The following is a 19,399-nucleotide window of genomic DNA, read 5'->3' on the forward strand; positions in this document are numbered from 1 at the left end:
TTCTGCTCCTCATGGTGTCCCTAAATTATCTCTTCACTGTCCAATGGAACAACAAACTCAACCTATCAAAAATGGAACTCATCTTTTCTCCTTACCCATACCCAATAAAACTGGCCTTCCTCTGGTGTTCCCTCCCTCATTGAATGGCACAACTGGCCATAGAGTTGCTGAAGTAAAAAGTCTGCTTTTTTTTTTTTTGCTTATCTTCTGGACAGTCTCTCACTCTCCCTCCTCTTCCTGGGATCAACCACCTTACTCACTGGACCTCCTAAATATCTATAGGGTTCACCCAGTTCTCTCCACCCCACTGTGACTACCCTAGTTCAGGCCTCTCTCACCATGTACTTGGGTATTCCAATTGCTAGCTCTGACTGGTATCTGTGCCTCCTCCTTTGTCCTCTCTGTAATCTAATCTCCACACTGCAGCCAGTGTAGAGGTTAAATTTTTCAGTATAAAATGTAAATATAACCATGTCACTCTCCTACTTAAACCTTTCAAACGTTCCTCCATCCCCTTACAGGAACAAGTTCAAACTTTTTAATATGGCTTAGAAAGCCTTCCTTACTATGATTTGGCTTCTGTTTGTCTACCACAGCTTTAATACTTCTTAAGCCGAACTCTTTTTATTTCTTGAATTGAGGATGCTCTTGTATCTCAAGGTCTTGTTAAAAAAAACAAAATTCAACTGAAGATTTGAAGATCTAATTGGCTTTATTTAACAATTCATGAATCAGGAAGTATCTCATCCAGTAAATAAAAGGCACTCTGAGGGGCTGTACAAAATGCAAGACTTTTATAGAAATGGAGGCAGGATAATGATGTTATTAGCAAAAGAAAGGGGAATTCCATTTAGGGGGAATGTTGGGGGACTTATCTTGCAGATTACCTCACTAGCGCTGAAATGCCAGACTGGTTAGTTTAAAATTCCACTCCAGGAGAAGCTGAAACTCCTACTAGATTAGGAAATGAGTCTTGGTGAGATTTAGCAGAAGTGAATCCATTTGGGCCTTGTTTGTTTTTAACAGTCTCCAGGACCACCAGACCCTCCTCTTTACCTTTACTCATCTTAAAGATCAATTTCCTCTTGGACCATTCCTCACTCCCACCTCCTCTAGGTTAGGCGCTCCTGTTCTCCGCGTCCACTGCCCTTGTACACCTTACTGTATAATTCATCACACTGCATTGAATCTATAGGCACTGAACCCCTTGAGGACCCCTCCAGTCGCTGGCTTCTTCGCCGCAGAGACTCCAGCACCTAGGACAGGGCCTGACACGAACTAGGTGCGTAGCGAGTAGAGGACGCAGGAAAGAATGGATGCGGGTGAGTGGGTGTCCTCGGAAGGCAGCGCCAAGTGGTTGAGAACCCGCGGTTTCTCTGTGGGAGGAGGGCTCGACGGACTCGCCGAAGGGTGTTAGGAGGGCTCCGCTCCGCTCCTTAACAGGGCTCAATTTCCCACCCAGAGAAGCCTCTGCCGCACAGTCGCGGCGCCCCTCCCACTTCCGGGCCAGCAGAACAGGAAGTGGAGGCGCGGGCTTCCCATGAAGCACCGCGGGGCGCCTATTCAAACCGAATGGAGAACGGGAAGGAGGTCGTGATGGCGGCCCCGGAGCCGGAAGTGCAGCCCCCGGCTACAGTCCCTGGTAAGGTATAGAGTCCGGAGCTCGAGGAGTTTGTTTTCCTCCCTGCCACGGCTCCCTCCAGTCATTTAGCACGTAGTCGTTTCACTAGCCCGTGTTCCTTGTCCCCATTTCCCGTGGTCCCTCCCAGCTCTGACTCGGCCCCTTTGACTCCATCGCCCCCGCGGCCCTGGATTCCATTGGTTCATTCTCCTCTTTGTTCGCGACGTGTTCTGGGCCCTGCTTGACACCGCTTTCTCTCAACTCATTTTCCCATATCAGGGCCTCTGCTTTCTGAGCAGATCTCCAGTCGCTGTCTCCGAAATTCCCGCCACCCGGTCCCTCCAAATCCTGCAGTCTCTTACTTGGACAACTGGGATCTGGAACCTGCGAGCAGCCTCCCAGAGGGGAGTTTGCGGAGGGAATCCGCGTGTGTAGGCGTGTGGCCTCAGCTGTGGTGGCTGATGTCGCCACAAGGGATGGGAAGACTGATTTTGGCCTCTTAACTTTTTCTCATCTAAGCTCTAATCAGGCCGGACCCTGTTTAGCTTTGGAGAACAGAGGAGATCGGGCTTCAGGGTGCTATGTCCATAGACCTTTTAAGTTTTTCGTTTTTCTCTCTTGTCCCTCTGTGCACCTACTAGATTTGGAGTGGTGTGAGAAGTCGGAGGAAACTCAGGACCCCCAGATAGAACTACTTGAGACCACCTCCACCCAGGAACCTCCCAACCCTTTGGAGCCCTTTCGTCCCAGAGACTGCATGGTGCCAGTGGTGTTTCCTGGGCCTGTGAGCCAGGAAGGCTGCTGTCGCTTTACTTGTGAGCTTCTAAAACATATCATGTACCAACGCCAGCAACTACCTCTGCCCTACGAACAGCTTAAGCACTTCTACCGAAAACCTTTTCCCCAGGTAGGCTAAAGCTTTGGGAGAAAATTGGTGAGTGAACTTTGTGGCTATTAGATGGTGGCAGGTAAAAAGGGTGGTTAAAGGAACCTTCACGCATGTCAGCATAAGCAGCTGTAAAGGATGTTTCAGCCCTATGGCTTCAGTCCTTTCCCACTCTAGTCTGGGTAGTCAAAGCTTTCCTGCTTTTTCCTCTTGTTTTCTTTTTCTGAAACTCCTATTGTGTGTTACATTTGAACTTCATGAAATGATCCTCTCATTTTAGTGTATTTTTCTCTCCAAATCCTCTTTTCTTAGTTTCTGTTATACTTTTCTTCCTTGAGTTTATACTCTTACACTTAAAGTAATTTTTTGGCAGTCACAGTCTTAAGAACTTTGTCTTAAAATTTTTATTTTTTAAATTTATTTTGACTGTGCTGGGCCTTAGTTGCAACCTGCAAGCATCCCTGAACAGGGATGGAACCCGGACCCCTGCATTGGGAGCTCACAGTCTTACCCACTGGACCACCAGGGAAGTCCCACATGTTCCTTTTTAATTATATCCTGTTTCCTGTCTGTATGAACTTCTCTTACTTGTGAGTGTTAATTACTGTGTTTTTGAAGTTTTCCTCTGTCCCTTGCACTGTCTCTGTGTCTTCCAGATTCCTTTCCTATTTATTTGTTTTGGTCTCTTTCACAGTTGAGGCTTTTATTTGGTGTCTGAATATTTAAGAATAAGTCATTGAAAGTTCTGTGTGCGTGGCTGGCCCTGTGAGCTAGCTGATAGACTTAAAGGACACTGGGTGGGAACGAAGTGGTAATGATAAAGGGAAAGATGATTATTTGCTCTAATAAAGGTGATTTTGGAGTTATCTTTCAGTTATACATGGTAAACTGAACACGTTTATTTGTGCTTCCACCTGATACACTACTCATGAGAGGAAAAAGGAAGGAAGGAAAGAGAGAAAGAACACTTCCAAAACATTGTGTTTGGGTGGGCAGGCCATCTAAGGGTCCTGGGCTTCCCAGGTGGCACTAGTGGTAAAGAGTCTGCCTGCCAATGCAGGAGACATGAGAGATGCAGTTTTGATCCCTGAGTTGGGAAGATCCCCTGGAGTGGAATGGCAGCCCACTCTAGTATTCTTGCCTGGAGCATCCCATGGACAGAGGAGCCTGGCAGGCCACAGTCCATAGGGTCACAAAGAGCTGGACATGACTGAAGTGACTTAGCACGCATGCACGCCTAGGGTCCTTGCACAGGTGTTCACTCAGTCCCCATGTGTTCATTTTTGTGTTCTGTGGTGCTTAAGTGAACAACTCCTAGGCCTTTTATGGACTTCTTCAGTGTGGTTTTGCTTCTCAGGGGAGTCCCCTCTGACAGCACTTGGTATTCAGCTCTCTTGAGTGCTTCCTGCTTTCTCTCTTCCAAAAATTTGTTGTTGTCTTTAGCCACTGCCATCTATTTTTTAGTTATTTTTGCCACTGGGAGTCCTCTTTCTCTCCCCTCCCTTCCTGCTTCCCTCCCCTCTTTCTTCCTCCCTCCCACCCACTCTTTCATTTCCTTCCTCCCTTCCATCAGCTTGCCATGTTTTTTTTTTTTAATTTATTTTTTATTGAAGGATAATTGTTTTACAGAATTTTGCTATTTTCTGTCAAACCTCAACATGAATGCCATGTTTAACTGGAGGATGAACTCCAGAATTTATTAGACCAAATAATCCTTGGTGGGTTTTTTGTTTTTTTTTTTTGCTGAATAATTGCCAAGCACAGGCTCTCTAGTTGCCCTGTGGCATATGGGAATCTTAGTTTCCTAAGCAGGAATCAAGCTCTCCTCCTGTGCGTTAGAATGTGGATTCTAACTACTGGACCACTAGGGAAGTCCCCAGTCCTCAGTCTTGTCATTATTTTCAGCACAGCAAAAGCTTACTACCTGCCATGCCACCACATGAGTATTTTAGGATTTTAGTTGCTAACTTCTGGATGCTTCAGTACACTGTCTTTGCTGTTCTGAGTGCGGAAGAATTATAATTTTGTACAAAGAATCTGTTTTCCTTTTGATACATTTCCCTGTGATAAAACCCAGGGTCTTGAGTGTGGCGGTTCACTGAACTGGAGTTCCAGTCCTGTGAGTCTGCTCTGTCCCAGCATGGTTCTTCAAAGGGCATTAGCTTTCGTCTATCTTGCAGACCTTCTCTGTCACCATTCTTTGTCCTCACAGGCAGAGGACGTGGTGAAGAAGAAACCTCGGGCCACTGCTGAGGTGAGCAGCAGGAAATGCCAGCAAACCCTGGCAGAACTGGAGAGTGTCCTCAGCCACCTGGAGGGACTCTTTGCCCGGACACTAGTCCCTCGAGTGCTGATCCTCCTTGGGGGCAATGCCCTCAGCCCCAAGGAGTTCTATGAGCTTGACTTGTCCCGATTAGCCCCCAACAGCATGGACCCGAGCCTGAGCACGGCAGCTTGTTTGCGCCGCCTCTTCCGAGCCATTTTCCTGGCTGATGCCTTCAGTGAGCTGCAGGTCCCTCCACTCATGGGCACCATCGTCATGGCACAGGGTCACCGCGACTGTGGAGAAGATTGGTTTCGACCCAAGCTCAACTACAGAGTGCCCAGCCGGGGCCACAAGCTGACTGTGACCTTGTCCTGTGGCCGACCCGCCATCCCAGCTACAACCTGGGAGGATTACATTTGGTTCCAGGCCCCAGTGACACTGAAAGGCTTCCACGAATGAATGGGAATGCTCATCGTGCACACAATGGCTAAATTATCTTCCCCTGGTGGCGCCATGTCACCCATCTGCTTGGAGCTAGTTAATTCCTGGTGAGAGAAAGGTTCTGTCCTTCTGGCTGCCTGCCCCCCTTAGACTTTCTGGTGGACTGATGGTATGGCTGGAGTTGTAATCATCATTGAACAAGCATCTCTTTGAATCACAGGCTGATTTTCCCAGAGGGTGCTGGGTCAGGTGTTTCTTTTGGGGGCTGGAAAGCAAACATGGGCCCACAGACAGGCTCCCTCCCCTCCCCTCCCCACCCCACCCATGGGGTGGGGTGGGGAGGTGACCCTTTTTAGCTTTTTGCTGTGGCTTTTTAGAATTTTTAACAGGGACATAATGTGGATGTGACTCATGGACTTAAATATATTATAAAATGAATGGATTCATATTAAATTTTCCTGAAACATTTTTGGCTTAAAGAGGCTTAAGGCTAGAGTAATCTCCTTTGGTCACTTAGGCTTCAGCCTTCCATGATTTCTTTTTTTGTAATAGTTCTTTCTCTTCATTATTCCTGGGCCAATATGGGAAGTTAAATGACTTGGCCAAGGTTCTTTAACAGTTTGATAGCAGAGTTGGGACCAAGAATCCTCATCAGCTAACTCCTAGCCCGATGTTCTTTGCTTGCCCCATGTTGGGTTCTGTGACCCTTAAGAGTATGTGTACCCAAAGCAGAGGTCACACAGCGGGAGGGACCTGAGAAAAGAAAACCAAGAGAGTCTTTGTAAAGCCTGATTGAACCATAGGCTAAGACACCGGGTCTGCCCTGTAGAGTTACTTCCGTGAGGCCAAATATCCCTTCTGGAATTCGCCCTGCTCTCTCCACTGCAGTTGCATGGTGGCTGCTGGCAGTGACTGTTGGCAGTATTGTCCTTGTGCCATCCCTGCCCTCCTGCCTGTGGCCATTCCTCCTCAGCTGCATCTGTGGCTTGGCTATCCTGATCCTTACTGCTATCCTCTCCAGCTTGGTGCTGTCCTGACCACTGAGCACTGATGGTCTTTGTCCCTGAGAACATCTACTTATTTTTTGGAAGCAAGTTGAAGGCAGAATCCTCACCCTGCTGGTGGTGGGGATAGGTGTGTGGTGTATGTGTGTGTGTGTGTGTACAATATATACTATTTTTTATACTTTAAGAAAACATGGGAAATAGTTTATATTTTATAGTAGGTTTTAAGCACTTTACATAATCTAATCTAATAACCTTACAGATTTCATAATATTGTCTGTGTCTTATAGATGAGGCTTGGGGAGACTGAATAACTTGCATAAGTGTTGAAACCTGGATTCAGACCCAGTCCAGCTGACTCCAGAGGCTGAGTGCTTTACACTGTGCTGTGCATTGTGTGTGATTTTACTCTGAGATGATTAAACAGGGTTTGCCCTGCTGAATTTGGAAGCATTGGAAAGCTGTGGGACTTCATCTCTGGCTTCAGATTGTGTTTCCTGATGTGGAACCTGCCACTTACTGGTGCTAAGTAAATACAGAATCAATGCAAACAAACGGTTTGAGTTCTTTTCTGTGCTGTGTCCACTTGAAGCATACTCCGCCAGCTTGGACTCGCCACTGTTTTTGTGTCTGATGGTACCTTACAGAAGAGGAACAGGGCCATGTCTCCCACTCGGAAAGGGACAGGCTGAGGGGTCGACTTAAAGGGAGGGAGAATTTTAAAGAAGGGAGTTATAAACTTTTGAGGTGGAAGACATTAAGGCAAGTCTGATCCCTCAAGTCCTACTTTAAAAAACCTTCACAAACAATGTCTAGACAGTCAAAGTTAATTATCCAGGTAATTTAGACACTTCTTGGCTTGGCATTGGGGCACAGGTCATTCTGATTTCATTAATCTGCTCCAAAGGAATCCAGAAATTAAAAGATCAGTTTGTCAACAAATATCATCTTCCCTGACAACAAGCCTCCTGAGGCACCTGTTTATCTCTTTTAACCTTGGTTGGGCACTCCAGAGATGCATGTGAAGAAATCCTATCTAGCCCAGGGAGTGAAGAGCCCCAGCTTCAGTGGGTCAGGCCTTTCATCTGTTGCTACCATTTGAACCTAAAAGCAATAGGCGTGGGACCTGAGGTAGGTAATTGTAGGTGGTAGGGAACGTGTAGCTGTTGATGTTGTATATGAAAATGTTGATCGGGAAGTGTAGTCCATAAACTCACATTTTGTAACCTTTTTTGCACCCTCCTTTCCCAGGGTGTGGCCCTATATGGTCCCCCATTGCCTAGCCAGCCCCTCCCTACCCCCACACACTGGAGTCCTAACCATTGGACCTCTGGGGAATCCCCACTCCCCCTTCTAGGTCTTTGCCACTTAGCTGAAACAATCCTATGAAAGGGAAAAATCAAGAGCCATCTGTGAAGACTGAAGACAGTGGAATAGATGGATCCCATTCTGTAAGACCTGGTTCTGGGGGGGATTGATTGTCTTGGGAATTTAGAGCCAGGAAGATCTTAAATTCTTTTCTTAGGGAATTCTGAGGCCAAGAAAGGACACGAATGGAGTGAAATAATATAGCTAGTCTTAGACTGTTGTTTTTCTTCCCAAGCCCCCATTGCGTATGTTATACAATGAGGACTCAATAAATGTCGACTGTGTGGAGGGGTTTTAGAGGAAACAAAATAGCCCTGGAATTGGGCTAAATTGGGACCTCCAACCTACCACTGTATCCTGCTTATTCTGGGGTAAAACCATGCCGTTGCCATGACAACTGAACACCTCCCATCACCCAGTGGGGAAAGGAAGCAGGAGGGAGTGAGTGTACGCCCAGGCTTTTCGGAAGCGCTCCGTGGCAAGAAGGGCTGGCTGGTGGGCGGCCCCAGAAGGCTAGCCTGCCGAAGGTCAGGTGGGTGAAATCCTGCTTCCGGTAGGGTGGGGGGGGCGGAGCTTTGGGTCTCCATGGACACGGCTTCTCCTAGCAACCTGGCGGGCGTTGAGCAGAGCTGCCGGCGCGATGGACGCAGAAAGCCTCTTGCTGGCCCTGGAGTTGGCGTCTGGCAGTGGGCAGGGCCTTAGCCCGGACCGTCGGGCCTCGCTACTCACTTCTCTCATGCTGGTTAAACGTGACTACCGCTTCGATAGGGTCCTCTTCTGGGGCCGCATCCTCGGCCTCGTCGCCGATTACTACATCGCTCAGGGGGTGAGCGAGGACCAGCTCGCACCGCGCAAGACCCTGTACAGGTGGAGAGGGCGCCCCGACTGGCCAAGGCCGCAGGGGGATACTGAGGGGAGGGCTACCGGGCCGGGAAGGGGCGAGTGGGAGGTAGGACCTAAAGGGACGGGTTCCAGAAAGGGAGCGGGTGAGATCTGAGAGAGCAGCCCCGGGAGGACACCTGGGGAGAGGCGCCAGAGAAACTTAGAGGCTGATGATGGCTTAATAATGGAAGCAGGGCAAGAACGGAGGAGGGGCAAGATGAAAGCTTCCGGAGAATGAAAACCCAGAGTAGAAGCCCTGTGGTGGACCTAGGTTTCCGAAGAGAAAATTTGGAGAAGGGTCCAAACTAAAGTTTGGCTTTAGTTTGGAGAAGGGTCAGAAGCCTTGAGGGGTAGCGGGGAGCTCTTTGGAAATGGGTCCTGAAGCATTTCGGGTGGAGGTGTTGGCTCATAGGAGGCACTCCAGGAAGTAGTGAATAAATGTGGAATGGAAGGGAAGGGATTTAGAACTGAGGAGATTTTCCTGGACACCCCATTTAGGACCATCCACCCTCCTTTTGACTACCCCGTTGATGGGGAGCTCCCCATCTTACAAGCGTTCTGTTCAGGCTGAAGAAAGTTGGAGACTTCATTTATCTATCCATGCAGCAATCCAACATTGACTGAATTTTTCCGTGCTAGACCTGGGGTTAAAAAGATGGCTAAGACTCTCCCTATCTCCAATTTATTCACACCCAGCAATTACAGCAAAGCATCTGAAAACTAAGACAGAGGTGTACACGAAGGGGAGGCAGGGTGTGACATTCTCCTGGAGAGCATCTTTTTTTTTTTTTGCCTTCAAGATCTCAGCTTTAAGATCTTATTTATTCCTTTTGCATTTTTTGGTAAATTATTTTAATTGGAGGCTTATTACTTTACAATGTTGTAGTGTTTTTTGCCATACATTCACATGAATCAGCCATGGGTGTACATGTATCTCCCATCCTGAACCCCCCCTCCCACCTCCCTCCCCATTCCATCCCTCTGGGTTGTCCCAGTGCACCAGCCCTGAGCACCCTCAGGCATCGAACCTGGACTGGCGATCTGTTTCACATATGGTAGTATGCATGTTTCAATGCTATTCGGAGAGCAATTTTAAATAAGATTACTGAGATCTGAGATCTGACCTGGAGTTCTCCAGGAAGGAGCTGGGGAAAGGCATGCCAGTCAGAGGGAAAAACTGCAAACTTGCTGGCTGGAGCTCACTTGGGGTGTTTGGGAGAACAGAGGGTAGGCAACCAGGACAGTGGCAGCCTAGGGTGTTGGTTGTCCATAGGCTATGCAGAGCCACTGAGGGCCTTCAATCAAGAAGAGCCTGCTCGGACCTGAGTGGGCAGAAGGGTCTGGAAGTGGGCGAGCATTTGGATGTCTGTTGCAGACTGAAAGGAGGAAGGAATGGAGGGGTGGGGTTGGAAAGATTTCAGTGGTAGAAGTGGCAGGACTTGCGAATACATGGGGAAAGGTGAAGAGGAGATCAAGGTTGACCTTTCCTTCCATCTCAGGCAGCTGGGTGAGGGCTGATGCCATGCACTGGGAAGAATTCAGGAGGTACTAGGGGAGGCCCAGCGAGTTTGGTGTCAGGTGCCGTGGGGCAGAGTGGTAAGGAAGCATGTTAAAGTACAGAGCTGGAGTCCAAAAGAAAAATTTGGACTGAAGACAGAGATTTGAACCTCACTGTATTCCAATAAGTTTTTATTTCTCCAGCACCTAGTATGTGCTAGGCATTGATCTAGACACATGGGGAATGCAGTGCTAAAGTCCTTGTCTTCATGGAGTTTACATTTTAGTGTGTGTGCAGAGGGGAGGGAAGGCAGACAATAAACACACACACATATACTGCATACGCTCAGCATTGGTGCTAAGTGCTAAGGGAGACACGGAATACAGGGTGGGGCACTATTATAAAAAGGGAGATCTGGGATGGCCTCTCTCAGGAGGTAACATTTGAGAGGAGACCTGAGGCAACTGAGTGAGCTATGTGTTTATCTGAGGGAAAAGCATTCCAGGCAAGTGCAAAGGTCCGGAGGCAGGTGTGTGTTTAGTGTACTTGTGGGATTCTGTAGAGGCTAGTGTGTCTAGAGAGGAGTGAGTGAGGGGGACCACTGCACAGCATGAGGTCAGAGAGGCCGAGATAGTCGTGCAGGGCCCTGTGAGTGCTTGGCTCAGTGGGAAGTCACTGGGAGAGTCTGCACAGAGTCACGGTCTGGCTTAGGTTTTCCCAGTTGGGTGGGGACCAGACCAAAGCGGGAGCAGGTACGAATATGGGGAGACCAGTTAGGAAGCTGCTGTGATATTGGGCGAGAGTAGGTGGTGGCTTGGATGAGGGTGGAAGCAGTGGAGGTGGTGAGAGGTGACTGGATTCGGGGTGTCCACTAGGGAGTAGCTGGGGTTCTGGGAGTCAGGTAGGTGAGACTGTGGAGACAAAAGAGGGGTAAGAATAGATCCTTGGAAACACTTAAGGCACTGGAGAGGAGGAAGGGGAGGTGTCAAAGGAAGCAGACATGGAAATGCACGTGTTGGCTTATAGGTCCCATGGCTGGCCTTCAGAGCAGTTTCTTGGGGTGCCAGGGGTGGAATCCTGGTGCAGTGGTCAGAGTGAAAGCGGGGTGGGGAGGAAGGGCTCTGGCAGGGCAAAATGTTCTTGATTATGGTCCAGAGTTGGGGAAGAGGAGGGAGGGGCAGGAAAGGGGCATTTCCCAGAGGGGCATGGATTTGAGGACTGTTAATTTTATAAAGCTGGGGCATCTTCATGTTGTGAAGGAGCCAGTGGAGAGTGAAGCGGGGAAACAGAGCAGGATGGGGATGTAGGCACTGGGTGGATGAGGGAGGGTGTGAGAAAGAAGTGACGGGGCTGGCGATGCCCCTGAAGCTCTCAGAGGAGGAGAGCTCCCAGAGCCTGGGCCGGGAGAAGCGTGGGGGAGATGGCTGTGTGTCAGCTCAGCAGGTAGGCTGAGCATGGCTGTGGGCCCTCTGGAGCAGAGGGATCTGAAATTAAGGCAATTCAGCTTCCAGAAACTCATCTGTGGTCTCACAATCCAGCTATGTAGGAAGATGCTCTTGGAATCTTGGCAGACTGAAGCTTTTAAGAAATTAAGTTGTATGTCATCACATATGGCGTGGGGTACACCACAGGCTCTTGCAGCTTCTAAGGGGGAAAGATGTGACTCCCAACAGCCTTTCTTGGGCCTCAGCCCTTCGGGAGAAGGGGCAGGGGCAGGATGCTGGAAGGAGAGGAGTTAGAATTGGGGTCATGTGGATGTTGTTGGCAGCCTGAACTGCATGGAGTGGAGCCTCCTGCCTCCCGCCACAAAGGAGATGGAGACACAGACGTCTGTGGTGAAGGGTCGCTTCATGGGGGACCCCTCCCATGAGTACGAACACACTGAGCTGCAGAAGGTGAACGAGGGGGAGAAGGTCTTTGAAGAAGAAGTAGTGGTGAGTGAAGATGAGAGGAGGAGGGCCTGAACACAAGGGGCTGGGCTGGTGGACACTGTGGTGGCGGCAAGCACGGTCATCACCACAGCCACTGGGGCCACCGGGCCTGGGGCGCTGGGTGTGCTCGGCCCTGGGCCTCCGTGCCGGCCCCCTCGCTCCATCCTTGTGGCCCTGGGACGCTGGTGCATTGCCTCCTGGGGGTGGAGAGGAGGAAACCTCTGTTAAGTCACCTGCCCAGGGTCACATCACTCCTGAATGATGACAAGGTGGCAAGGGGATGGGCAGCCAAGTCTCGGGACAGCTGGGTTATGGGGCCGGGGCTAGGAAGAAGCGGGCTGTGCATTGCTCTGGGATCAGGGGATGTGCACAGGTGCTTATATTTTTGTATAGATTTGTATTTTACTAGATAACACATTCAAGCTGCCCAGGTGGCACTAGTGGTAAAGAACATGCCTGCCAATGCAGGAGACATAAGAGATGCAGGTCCAATCCCTGGGTTGGGAAGATCCTCTGGAGAAGGGCATGGTAACCCACTCCACAATTCCTGCCTTGGAAACCCCATGGACAGAGGAGCCTGGCGGGCTACAGTTGATAGGGTTGCAAAGAGTCGACACGACTGAAGAGACTTAGCACACACACACACACACACATGAAGATAATACATTCACTTGAAACTGTTAGCGATTACTTTTAGGAGATAGGATTATGAGTGGTTTTAATTTTCTTAGGTATATTATAAAATATCTCCATATTACCCAGATATTATACAGTAAGCATGACAGGTTTTATATTTTAAAACAGCAAAATAAGCAACATTAAAATATGGGATTGCATGGTTGGAAAATAACCCAATTTCTGAAAGTGACAAACCTGTGATTCAAAATCCAACCTTTGCCCTTGAACGTGGGTGAGGCCAGATGCCTGGGTCTAGGTCTGTGATGCTTCAGCTGCAACACCCTGCCTGCTGGACAAACTCTACAGCCTCTGTTTTCTCTTCTGTAGAATTGAGACTTGTACAGGTTAAATGAGGTGCCATTTTTTTTTTTTTTGGCCTTGCCATGAGGGTTGCGGGATCTTAGTTCCCTAACCAGGGATTGAACCCACGTCCTCTGCATTGGAAGCACAGACTCTTAACCACTAGACTGCCAGGGAATTCCCAAGGTGATGTATTTAAAGCACCCAGCCTAGACACTTATTAGTCCCCATCTCCTCCTTTGTAAACAATTCCAATCAGCAGCCCAGGGGAAATACGTGGCTGAATGACTCTGGGGTCTCCCAGTGACCTTTTCCCTGTCAAGTGCTATTTTCTCCCAGACATCTCTATGAAGTCCTTTTGTTTGGGTTGGGGTTGCCCTTGATACTGATTCTAACCAAATTTCATCTGTGTAAACATGTTACAGTATGGGGTGATGTTTGAGAAATGATGTTAAGTCAAAGAGCAGGACAAGAAACTATATAAACTGTAATTCTAACTTTCCTTTGAATATAGGCATAGGAAAGAAAGAATAGAAGGGATTATACCAATGTGTTATCAGCGATTACCTTCAGCAGGTGGGATTATGAATGGCTTTAATTTTCTTAGGTATATTATAAAATACTTCTATATCACCCAGATGTTCTACAGTCAGCATGATAGCTTTTATATTTTAAAAAGGCAAAATAGGCAACATGATGACAGAATGGTTTGTTTCTGGACCGGTATATAAAACACTGTTAATGGTGTCTGCTCCCAGTGAGAGCAACTGGGGGACCAGGAATGAGATGAGACACTGCTTTTTATTATTTTTTAAAAAAAGTTTTAAATATCGTACTCACCAGCAGTACGTATTACCAATTTAAGAAAGGACGGGAGGGAGGGAAGGCAGGCAAGGGCTTCACTCATGGTGAATTTCCATGCACCTGGCATCTCTGTGTGATGACCCAGGTCAGATGGACATGCAGAGGGCCCTTGCACGAGGCGTGACTGACTGGGCACAGCACCCCAGCGGGATAACTTGTCTCCTGTCTCCTCAGGTCCAGATCAAGGAAGAGACGCGCTTGGTGTCCGTTATTGACCAGATCGACAAGGCTGTGGCTGTCATCCCCCGAGGTGCCCTCTTTAAGACCCCTTTTGGACCTATCAATGTCAATCGGACCTTTGAAGGTAAGTTCTCTTCCTGAGCACAGTCAGACACATGTCTGGGAGTCCAGGGGAACCTACCTGTTTTCTCAGAGAAGGAATAACTGTTGCCACATCACTTGGGAGGAACTGCCGAATGTCGTTACTGGACCCTGACTCTTTTATGCCTGAGTTGAGTGTCTGGCCACCTGGGTTTGGGGGTGTGTGCGGGGCTGGGCTACCCACATTTCCCCACGCTCCTCCCCCGTAGTCTGTTCTCATCGCAGGGGCCGAGCCGAGTTCTGGCTGAGAGAATGCTGGTCCCTTTCCGCCCTTCAGTTCCCCATCAGTAGCTGACTGAACCCTGTGCAAGCCCCTCCTTGTGGTCTCCAGTCAGAGAGGGAAGGGACTGTGGAGCTTGGGGATGACCATCCCTTCCTACCTGCTGCCCCTTTGTAGGACTGTCCTTGTCTGAAGCCAAGAAGCTGAGTTCTTACTTCCACTTCAGGGAGCCTGTTGAGCTGAAGAACAAGACCTTGCTGGAGAAGGCTGAGCTCGACCCGTCCCTAGACTTCATGGACTCTTTGGAGCACGACATCCCCAAAGGTAACAGCCTTTGGTTACTTGGAGGACATTGGATATACCCCCAGGCCATACCACCTGCCATTCCCTCTTAAGAGTGGGACCCACGGCCTGGGTGGGAACTGGGAGTTCAATATGGGGCCTTGAGTAGGAGGCTCCTCCAGGGCCCAATACAGGGCTCAGCTCCAAATGTTTGCAGACAAAAGGATTGTCTTCCAGGTGCTTCCACAGACAGGAAGTCTCTCTTGATTTTTATATCAATCTTGAATGAAGGCAAGTTGGGAATTTCCCCCCATCAAAACATCCCTGAAAACACTAGCCATATATACATCTTCACGGTTGGTTTTGGGGTTAGATCCAGTGCTTGGCACATAGCTGGTGCTCGGGGAGTAGGTGCCAACTGGCCTGCAGAGGACCACCTGCTAAGGAAATGAGTTCTGTACGTCTGCTCCTGCTAAGTGTGCTTTTAAATCATAAAACATACAACTTCAGAGGCCTTCTCGTGCTTCAGGGCCCACCTGGCTCAGGCACACAGCCGGCAGTTGGTGGGGGTCAGAAACCCCGGTTCCTCCCTGGGCTCCACCAGTAGAGATGAGCACATCCTTGGAAGATGCTCTTGCTGGGCTCTGCATCCCAGGACAGGTGCCAGGCTCTGGGCATTCAGGGGCCACACCTTAGGCACTGTCTCAGTACCCCTGCTTTTTTCCCTCCCCATGCTTGGTGTTCTGAGAGCTGGAGGGATCTGTTGTTGATGATGGCAAAGACAATGATACTAGGAACTACTCATAAAGGCAACGACACTGCTTACTGCATGGCAGGCACTGTACCCAGTCTTTCCCATGCCTCATTTTTTTTTCTTAGTTCATTTTAATCTTCACAGCTGATCTGTGAGTTAGATACTATTATATCATTATCCCCATTTTACAGATGAAAAAAAACGGAGGCTCAGAGTTAAATCCAAGGACACAGTATGTGTTAAAGCATTAGACTCCAAGGCTCTGGCCTTAACTGTGGTGTCAAGCAGATGGTGTTTTCAGTGGATGATGGGAATCGCAGGACAGTAGTCACCCCCATCACTAGGGGGAAACATTTCTGAGGAGCAATGAGCAACCCAATTGGGCTGGAACTCAGGGTAGAGGTGGGACCGCAGTAGTCGTTAAACACAAGGGCTCTGGAACCAGAAAGCCTGTGTTGGAACCCTGAATCTGCTGTGTACTACCTGGTCACCTCAGACAACTCCCTCAATTTCCTTGTGCCTCAATTTTTAAAAGGGGAAAATTGATATTTTCTACCTCATTGGGTTGTTATGGAAATTAAATGAAATAACAACACATATACAAAACATTTATGATAGCGCTTAAGACATTAAGGACTCAAGTAAAAATCAATAAGTATTACTGATACTGTTTTCAGTAGCAAAAAGCCTTAGAGGGGGGTTGGGCAGGCTAGGGAGGGCCCAGAGGGCCAAAGGGTAGATGGTTTAGTTGCTCAGCTGTGTCCGACTCTTTGTGACCCTATGGACTGTGGCCCGCCAGGCTCCTCTGTCCATGGAATTTCCCAGGCAAGGATACTGGAGTGGGTCACCATTTCCTGCTCCAGGGGATCTTCCTGACCCAGGGATCAAACTCACAACTCCTGCATTGCAGGGAGATTCTTTACCACTGAGCCACCTGGGAAGCCCTAGGAGTAGACCAAGGCAGGAGGAGCTGCAGATCTGTGATAACAAGGCAGTGGCGATGAGCAGATGCAGAGGGGCAAGCCAGGGCTCTGGAGGCCGTTTTGGGGCTACTGCAGTGCCCCAGGGGCCGGGCCATGGGTCACAGGTGGCTAAGGGCTGCCAGCAAAGAGTGGCTCCGCTGGCCTCCACCACACGGGGGCACCAGAGTCAAGCCTCCCTGAACATAGACTGGGGGTCCCAGACCTGGCAGGGAGATGGTTATAGAGGGTGAGAATTTCTTAACCATCACACTTTCCAGATTCCCAGTACCTCCTCCAACTCTGTGCTCCCCACCTGACTAGGGGCTGGAGGGGACTGCACATCCTTGGTTGGTAAAGGGAGTTAGGAACACTGTGGTGGTGGGACCCAGTGCCAGGGCCTGCGTGGCTGACTGAGAAAAGTCCTCTTAGCACCCCTAATCTGGGGGCAGCAGTCCCTCCCCGATTCGGAGCATGGCTGGAAAGCTCTGCCCAGTGCGGACTTCTCAGCCACGGCAGCAGGGAGCCCAGGGCCAGTGGATAAGGCTCTCCCTTCAGAGTGCTGGGTGACTGTGGAGGGCGAGGGGTGGAACAAGGGGGCCTCCTCCCCACCCCCCCCCTCCCCCAGAACCTAGACTTCTTGTACGTACAGTGGGCCTCAGGGCTGAGAGATCAACTGATGATTTGACACCCCAGTTCCTCCCCGAACGCTGCCTGTCCTTAGTGCTGGAGCCTTAGGAGTGAGGGACTCCCGGAGTCTCCTGTGTCGGAGGGCTGGAGGGGAGAGATGCTCCTGGCCTGACTTTGGGAAACTCCACAGTTCTGGGCCTCCAGCTCCTCTCCTCCCACAGCCACCACCAGAAAGCCTGCAGGAAGTCTGGCCGGGTTTTACTTAGGATGGTTTGGTGGGGCCCATGGTATGGCGATGGAAATATGGCTGGCTGGGGAGAGCAGACACTCTGACTCTACTCCCAGACTCCTTGCAATATCTGCCCCTGAAAGAGCAGAAGGAGCTGCTGGGAGGCTGCCCCACCAGGCAGACAGTAGCCAGAATGGCTGGGTTGCTAAGTGAAGCAAAGTCCCAACGATGAGTTCCCTGGGGCACCAGTACTGGCGGGAAGGATGGGATCTGCCCAGATAGGATCAGCTTCCTTTCTGGGTCTGAGGCAACTGTTGAGGGGAACCCTATATCACCTGTGAGCAGGAATGGGTCAGGCAGTCCCTGGGACTCCTGCTCTCTGTGGCCACATGGATTGGCCAGGCACTCAGCAGCTGGTCCCTGGACCACCCTCGGCTGGAGAGAGGATGTAAGAATGTTGCCTGGAGCCACTTGTGACCTCCCAAGCTGTCCCACTGGGCCATGGGGTCTGTGGAGTTCTGTGGGAGTAGGGCTTTGGCAGCAGAAGCATCCTTCTGGCAGACACAGGGCAAAAGCCAAGAGTTCACTGAGCTTGGGCTGCTGGTAGGTCAGACACGGAACACTAAGTCAGGATGCCAGATTTCTGGGCAGTACTCTGCTGTTCAACGCTCCTTAACCGTCTACGCTGTCAGCAAATAGTCACTGAGCAGCTAGTACGTCCCAGGGACAGGGGATGCTGCCGAGAACAAGGCACCATCTGTGCCTCACAGGCGTTTGGGAAAATCAAACGAAACAGAGGATGGAAAGTGGCAAGGTAGAACAGCAGGTGCCGCATAGGTGTCCTGGGAAGCAGAGCACGCGGGTGGAGGGCAGAGCGCCTCTCTCTGGGCTGTAGCAGAGATCTCAGGGACTGCCAGCTACAAAGCAGCGAGGGCTCCAGCACAGTGCCCAGAGTAGGCAGCAGAGGGCAGCAAGGGGCCTGCCTGCCTGGAAAGCAGCTTTTAGTAAGTGATGGCTGGGAAGAGGTGGGGGACAGGGGAGACAGCACTGGAGAGGGTGGGCAACGCAGGGTCTGGGATCAGCCCTCTCGGAGGGGTATGCAGGTGGCACCTCCCTTCCAGCCCAGTGGAGGTTCAGGTGACAGGGCTCGGCCTTCTGCACCAAGGGGCTTGGCCTTGCCTATCAGTAAAACTGGGAACTCTTTGGCGTGTCCCTGCCCCCACCCCCTCCCATGTGCTGTGGCCCTGGTGTCGGGGAGTGGTTGCTCTGAGAAGGGGCCTGGGGCCATTTTTGTGTGTGTGAGACAAGTTGTGCGGTGCTGGTCTGAGTGGATTTAAGCCATTTACCGCCCCTGGACAGCCCTGAACTCCAGCCTGGTCCAGTCTCCTCCTCCAACTTAATCTCAGAACTTGGCTGCCTTTCTTTCTGGAGGGCAGGGGAATGTAACTATGATGAGCATCTCCCAGCCTGAGCTTCCCACACTGGCAAGGTGAGTGAGACCCCAAGGCCCAGGAAGATTCCTGCTCATGCAGGAGGCCCCATTCCTGGTTTACCAGCTTGTATCCCACCACATCCTCAGAAAAGAGAGCTTGTGGAGAAGACTGGCTGCCAGGGGGCTGGAGGGAAGGTCTGGGGAGACAGGAGACAGCACGGGCTGCTTCCCCTAGAGTCCCAGTGGTGGCGGCTGGCTGGGCCCAGCCTTGCCAGCAGCTGCAGTAATAAAAGTGGGTGAAGGTGAAGCAAGAGCCTGGCTTCCCAGGTAGATGCTACGTGACTCCTGGCACGTTGAGAGTATGTTTCCTGGGCGACAAGCTGAGCCAGGGACAAGCAAAGGACAGAAGTGTGACAGGAATGCAAGGGAGGGAGGAAGTAGTGTCACTGGCTGGCCAGCCCTGCACACACCACTTCTGTACTCTGCCAGCGCCCTGGGCCTGCATGGCACAGATCCCCAACCCTGGTGGGGGAACCCTGTTTCTCCTTGCTCTTGCTTGGCCAGTGTAGGGGGAGCCCCTGATGGGCCTGGCCCCTCCCCCACCCACTAGAAGCAAGAGGTGGCCAAGCCCTAGGTGGGCAGGCTGGTACCGGGAAAGCCAGGACCATCCTTGCTCAGGGTATGCCAAAGCACTGGTGACAGGGAACTGCTGAGTGTGTCTGGATGGGGGACTCCAGTTCTTTCTCCAGGGCAGCATTTGGCCCAGGGTGAGGGGGCGGCGGGGCTGTAAGCTGCCTTCTTCGGGTGGTCAGAGCCTGACCTTTTTCAGTTCC

The 19,399-nt window shown here is 50.5% G+C and overlaps 2 protein-coding genes across 8 annotated transcripts in view; both read left to right on the forward strand.

Annotated features, from left to right (window-relative positions):
- The first annotated feature begins 648 nt into the window (after positions 1–648).
- MAD2L1BP (MAD2L1 binding protein) lies at positions 649–6,773 on the forward strand. Of its 2 annotated transcripts, XR_002183539.2 has the most exons (4): positions 649–1,642; positions 2,263–2,528; positions 4,720–5,321; positions 6,509–6,773. XR_002183539.2 is itself a non-coding variant. In XM_019986315.2 (3 exons), exons 1-3 carry the CDS (start codon positions 1,573–1,575, stop codon positions 5,230–5,232), a joined length of 849 nt encoding a protein of 282 aa, XP_019841874.1. In that variant the 5' UTR covers positions 650–1,572; the 3' UTR covers positions 5,233–6,773. The 2 variants fall into 2 exon arrangements, 1 of the variants encoding a protein (XP_019841874.1); XM_019986315.2 differs by having other exon boundaries at positions 650–1,642; positions 4,720–6,773.
- A 1,405-nt stretch (positions 6,774–8,178) lies between these two features.
- Positions 8,179–19,399, forward strand: part of RSPH9 (radial spoke head component 9) — a 113,184-nt gene continuing 101,963 nt past the window's right edge. For 3 of the 6 annotated variants that reach the window (XM_070778050.1, XM_070778049.1, XM_019986043.2), the window contains exons 1-4: positions 8,180–8,453; positions 11,735–11,900; positions 13,914–14,043; positions 14,458–14,604. In XM_070778050.1, coding sequence (XP_070634151.1) covers positions 8,227–8,453; positions 11,735–11,900; positions 13,914–14,043; positions 14,458–14,604 — 670 coding nt within the window. In that variant the 5' untranslated portion in view covers positions 8,180–8,226. Of the gene's footprint in view, positions 8,454–11,734; positions 11,901–13,913; positions 14,044–14,457; positions 14,605–19,399 lie in introns of all 6 variants that reach the window. The other 3 variants (XM_070778051.1, XM_019986042.2, XM_070778052.1) reach the window with 3 other exon arrangements.

This window comes from Bos indicus, chromosome 23, assembly GCF_029378745.1.
Source record: "Bos indicus isolate NIAB-ARS_2022 breed Sahiwal x Tharparkar chromosome 23, NIAB-ARS_B.indTharparkar_mat_pri_1.0, whole genome shotgun sequence".
Lineage (NCBI taxonomy): Eukaryota > Metazoa > Chordata > Mammalia > Artiodactyla > Bovidae > Bos > Bos indicus.

Excerpts from the sequence above, each read along its gene's own strand:
- MAD2L1BP (XM_019986315.2), top strand. The coding sequence starts at position 1,573 with ATGGAGAACGGGAAGGAGGTCGTGATGGCGGCCCCGGAGCCGGAAGTG. Across the intron at positions 1,643-2,262 it reads GCCCCCGGCTACAGTCCCTG|ATTTGGAGTGGTGTGAGAAG; the intron begins GTAAGGTATAGA and ends TGCACCTACTAG. Across the intron at positions 2,529-4,719 it reads ACCGAAAACCTTTTCCCCAG|GCAGAGGACGTGGTGAAGAA; the intron begins GTAGGCTAAAGC and ends TTGTCCTCACAG.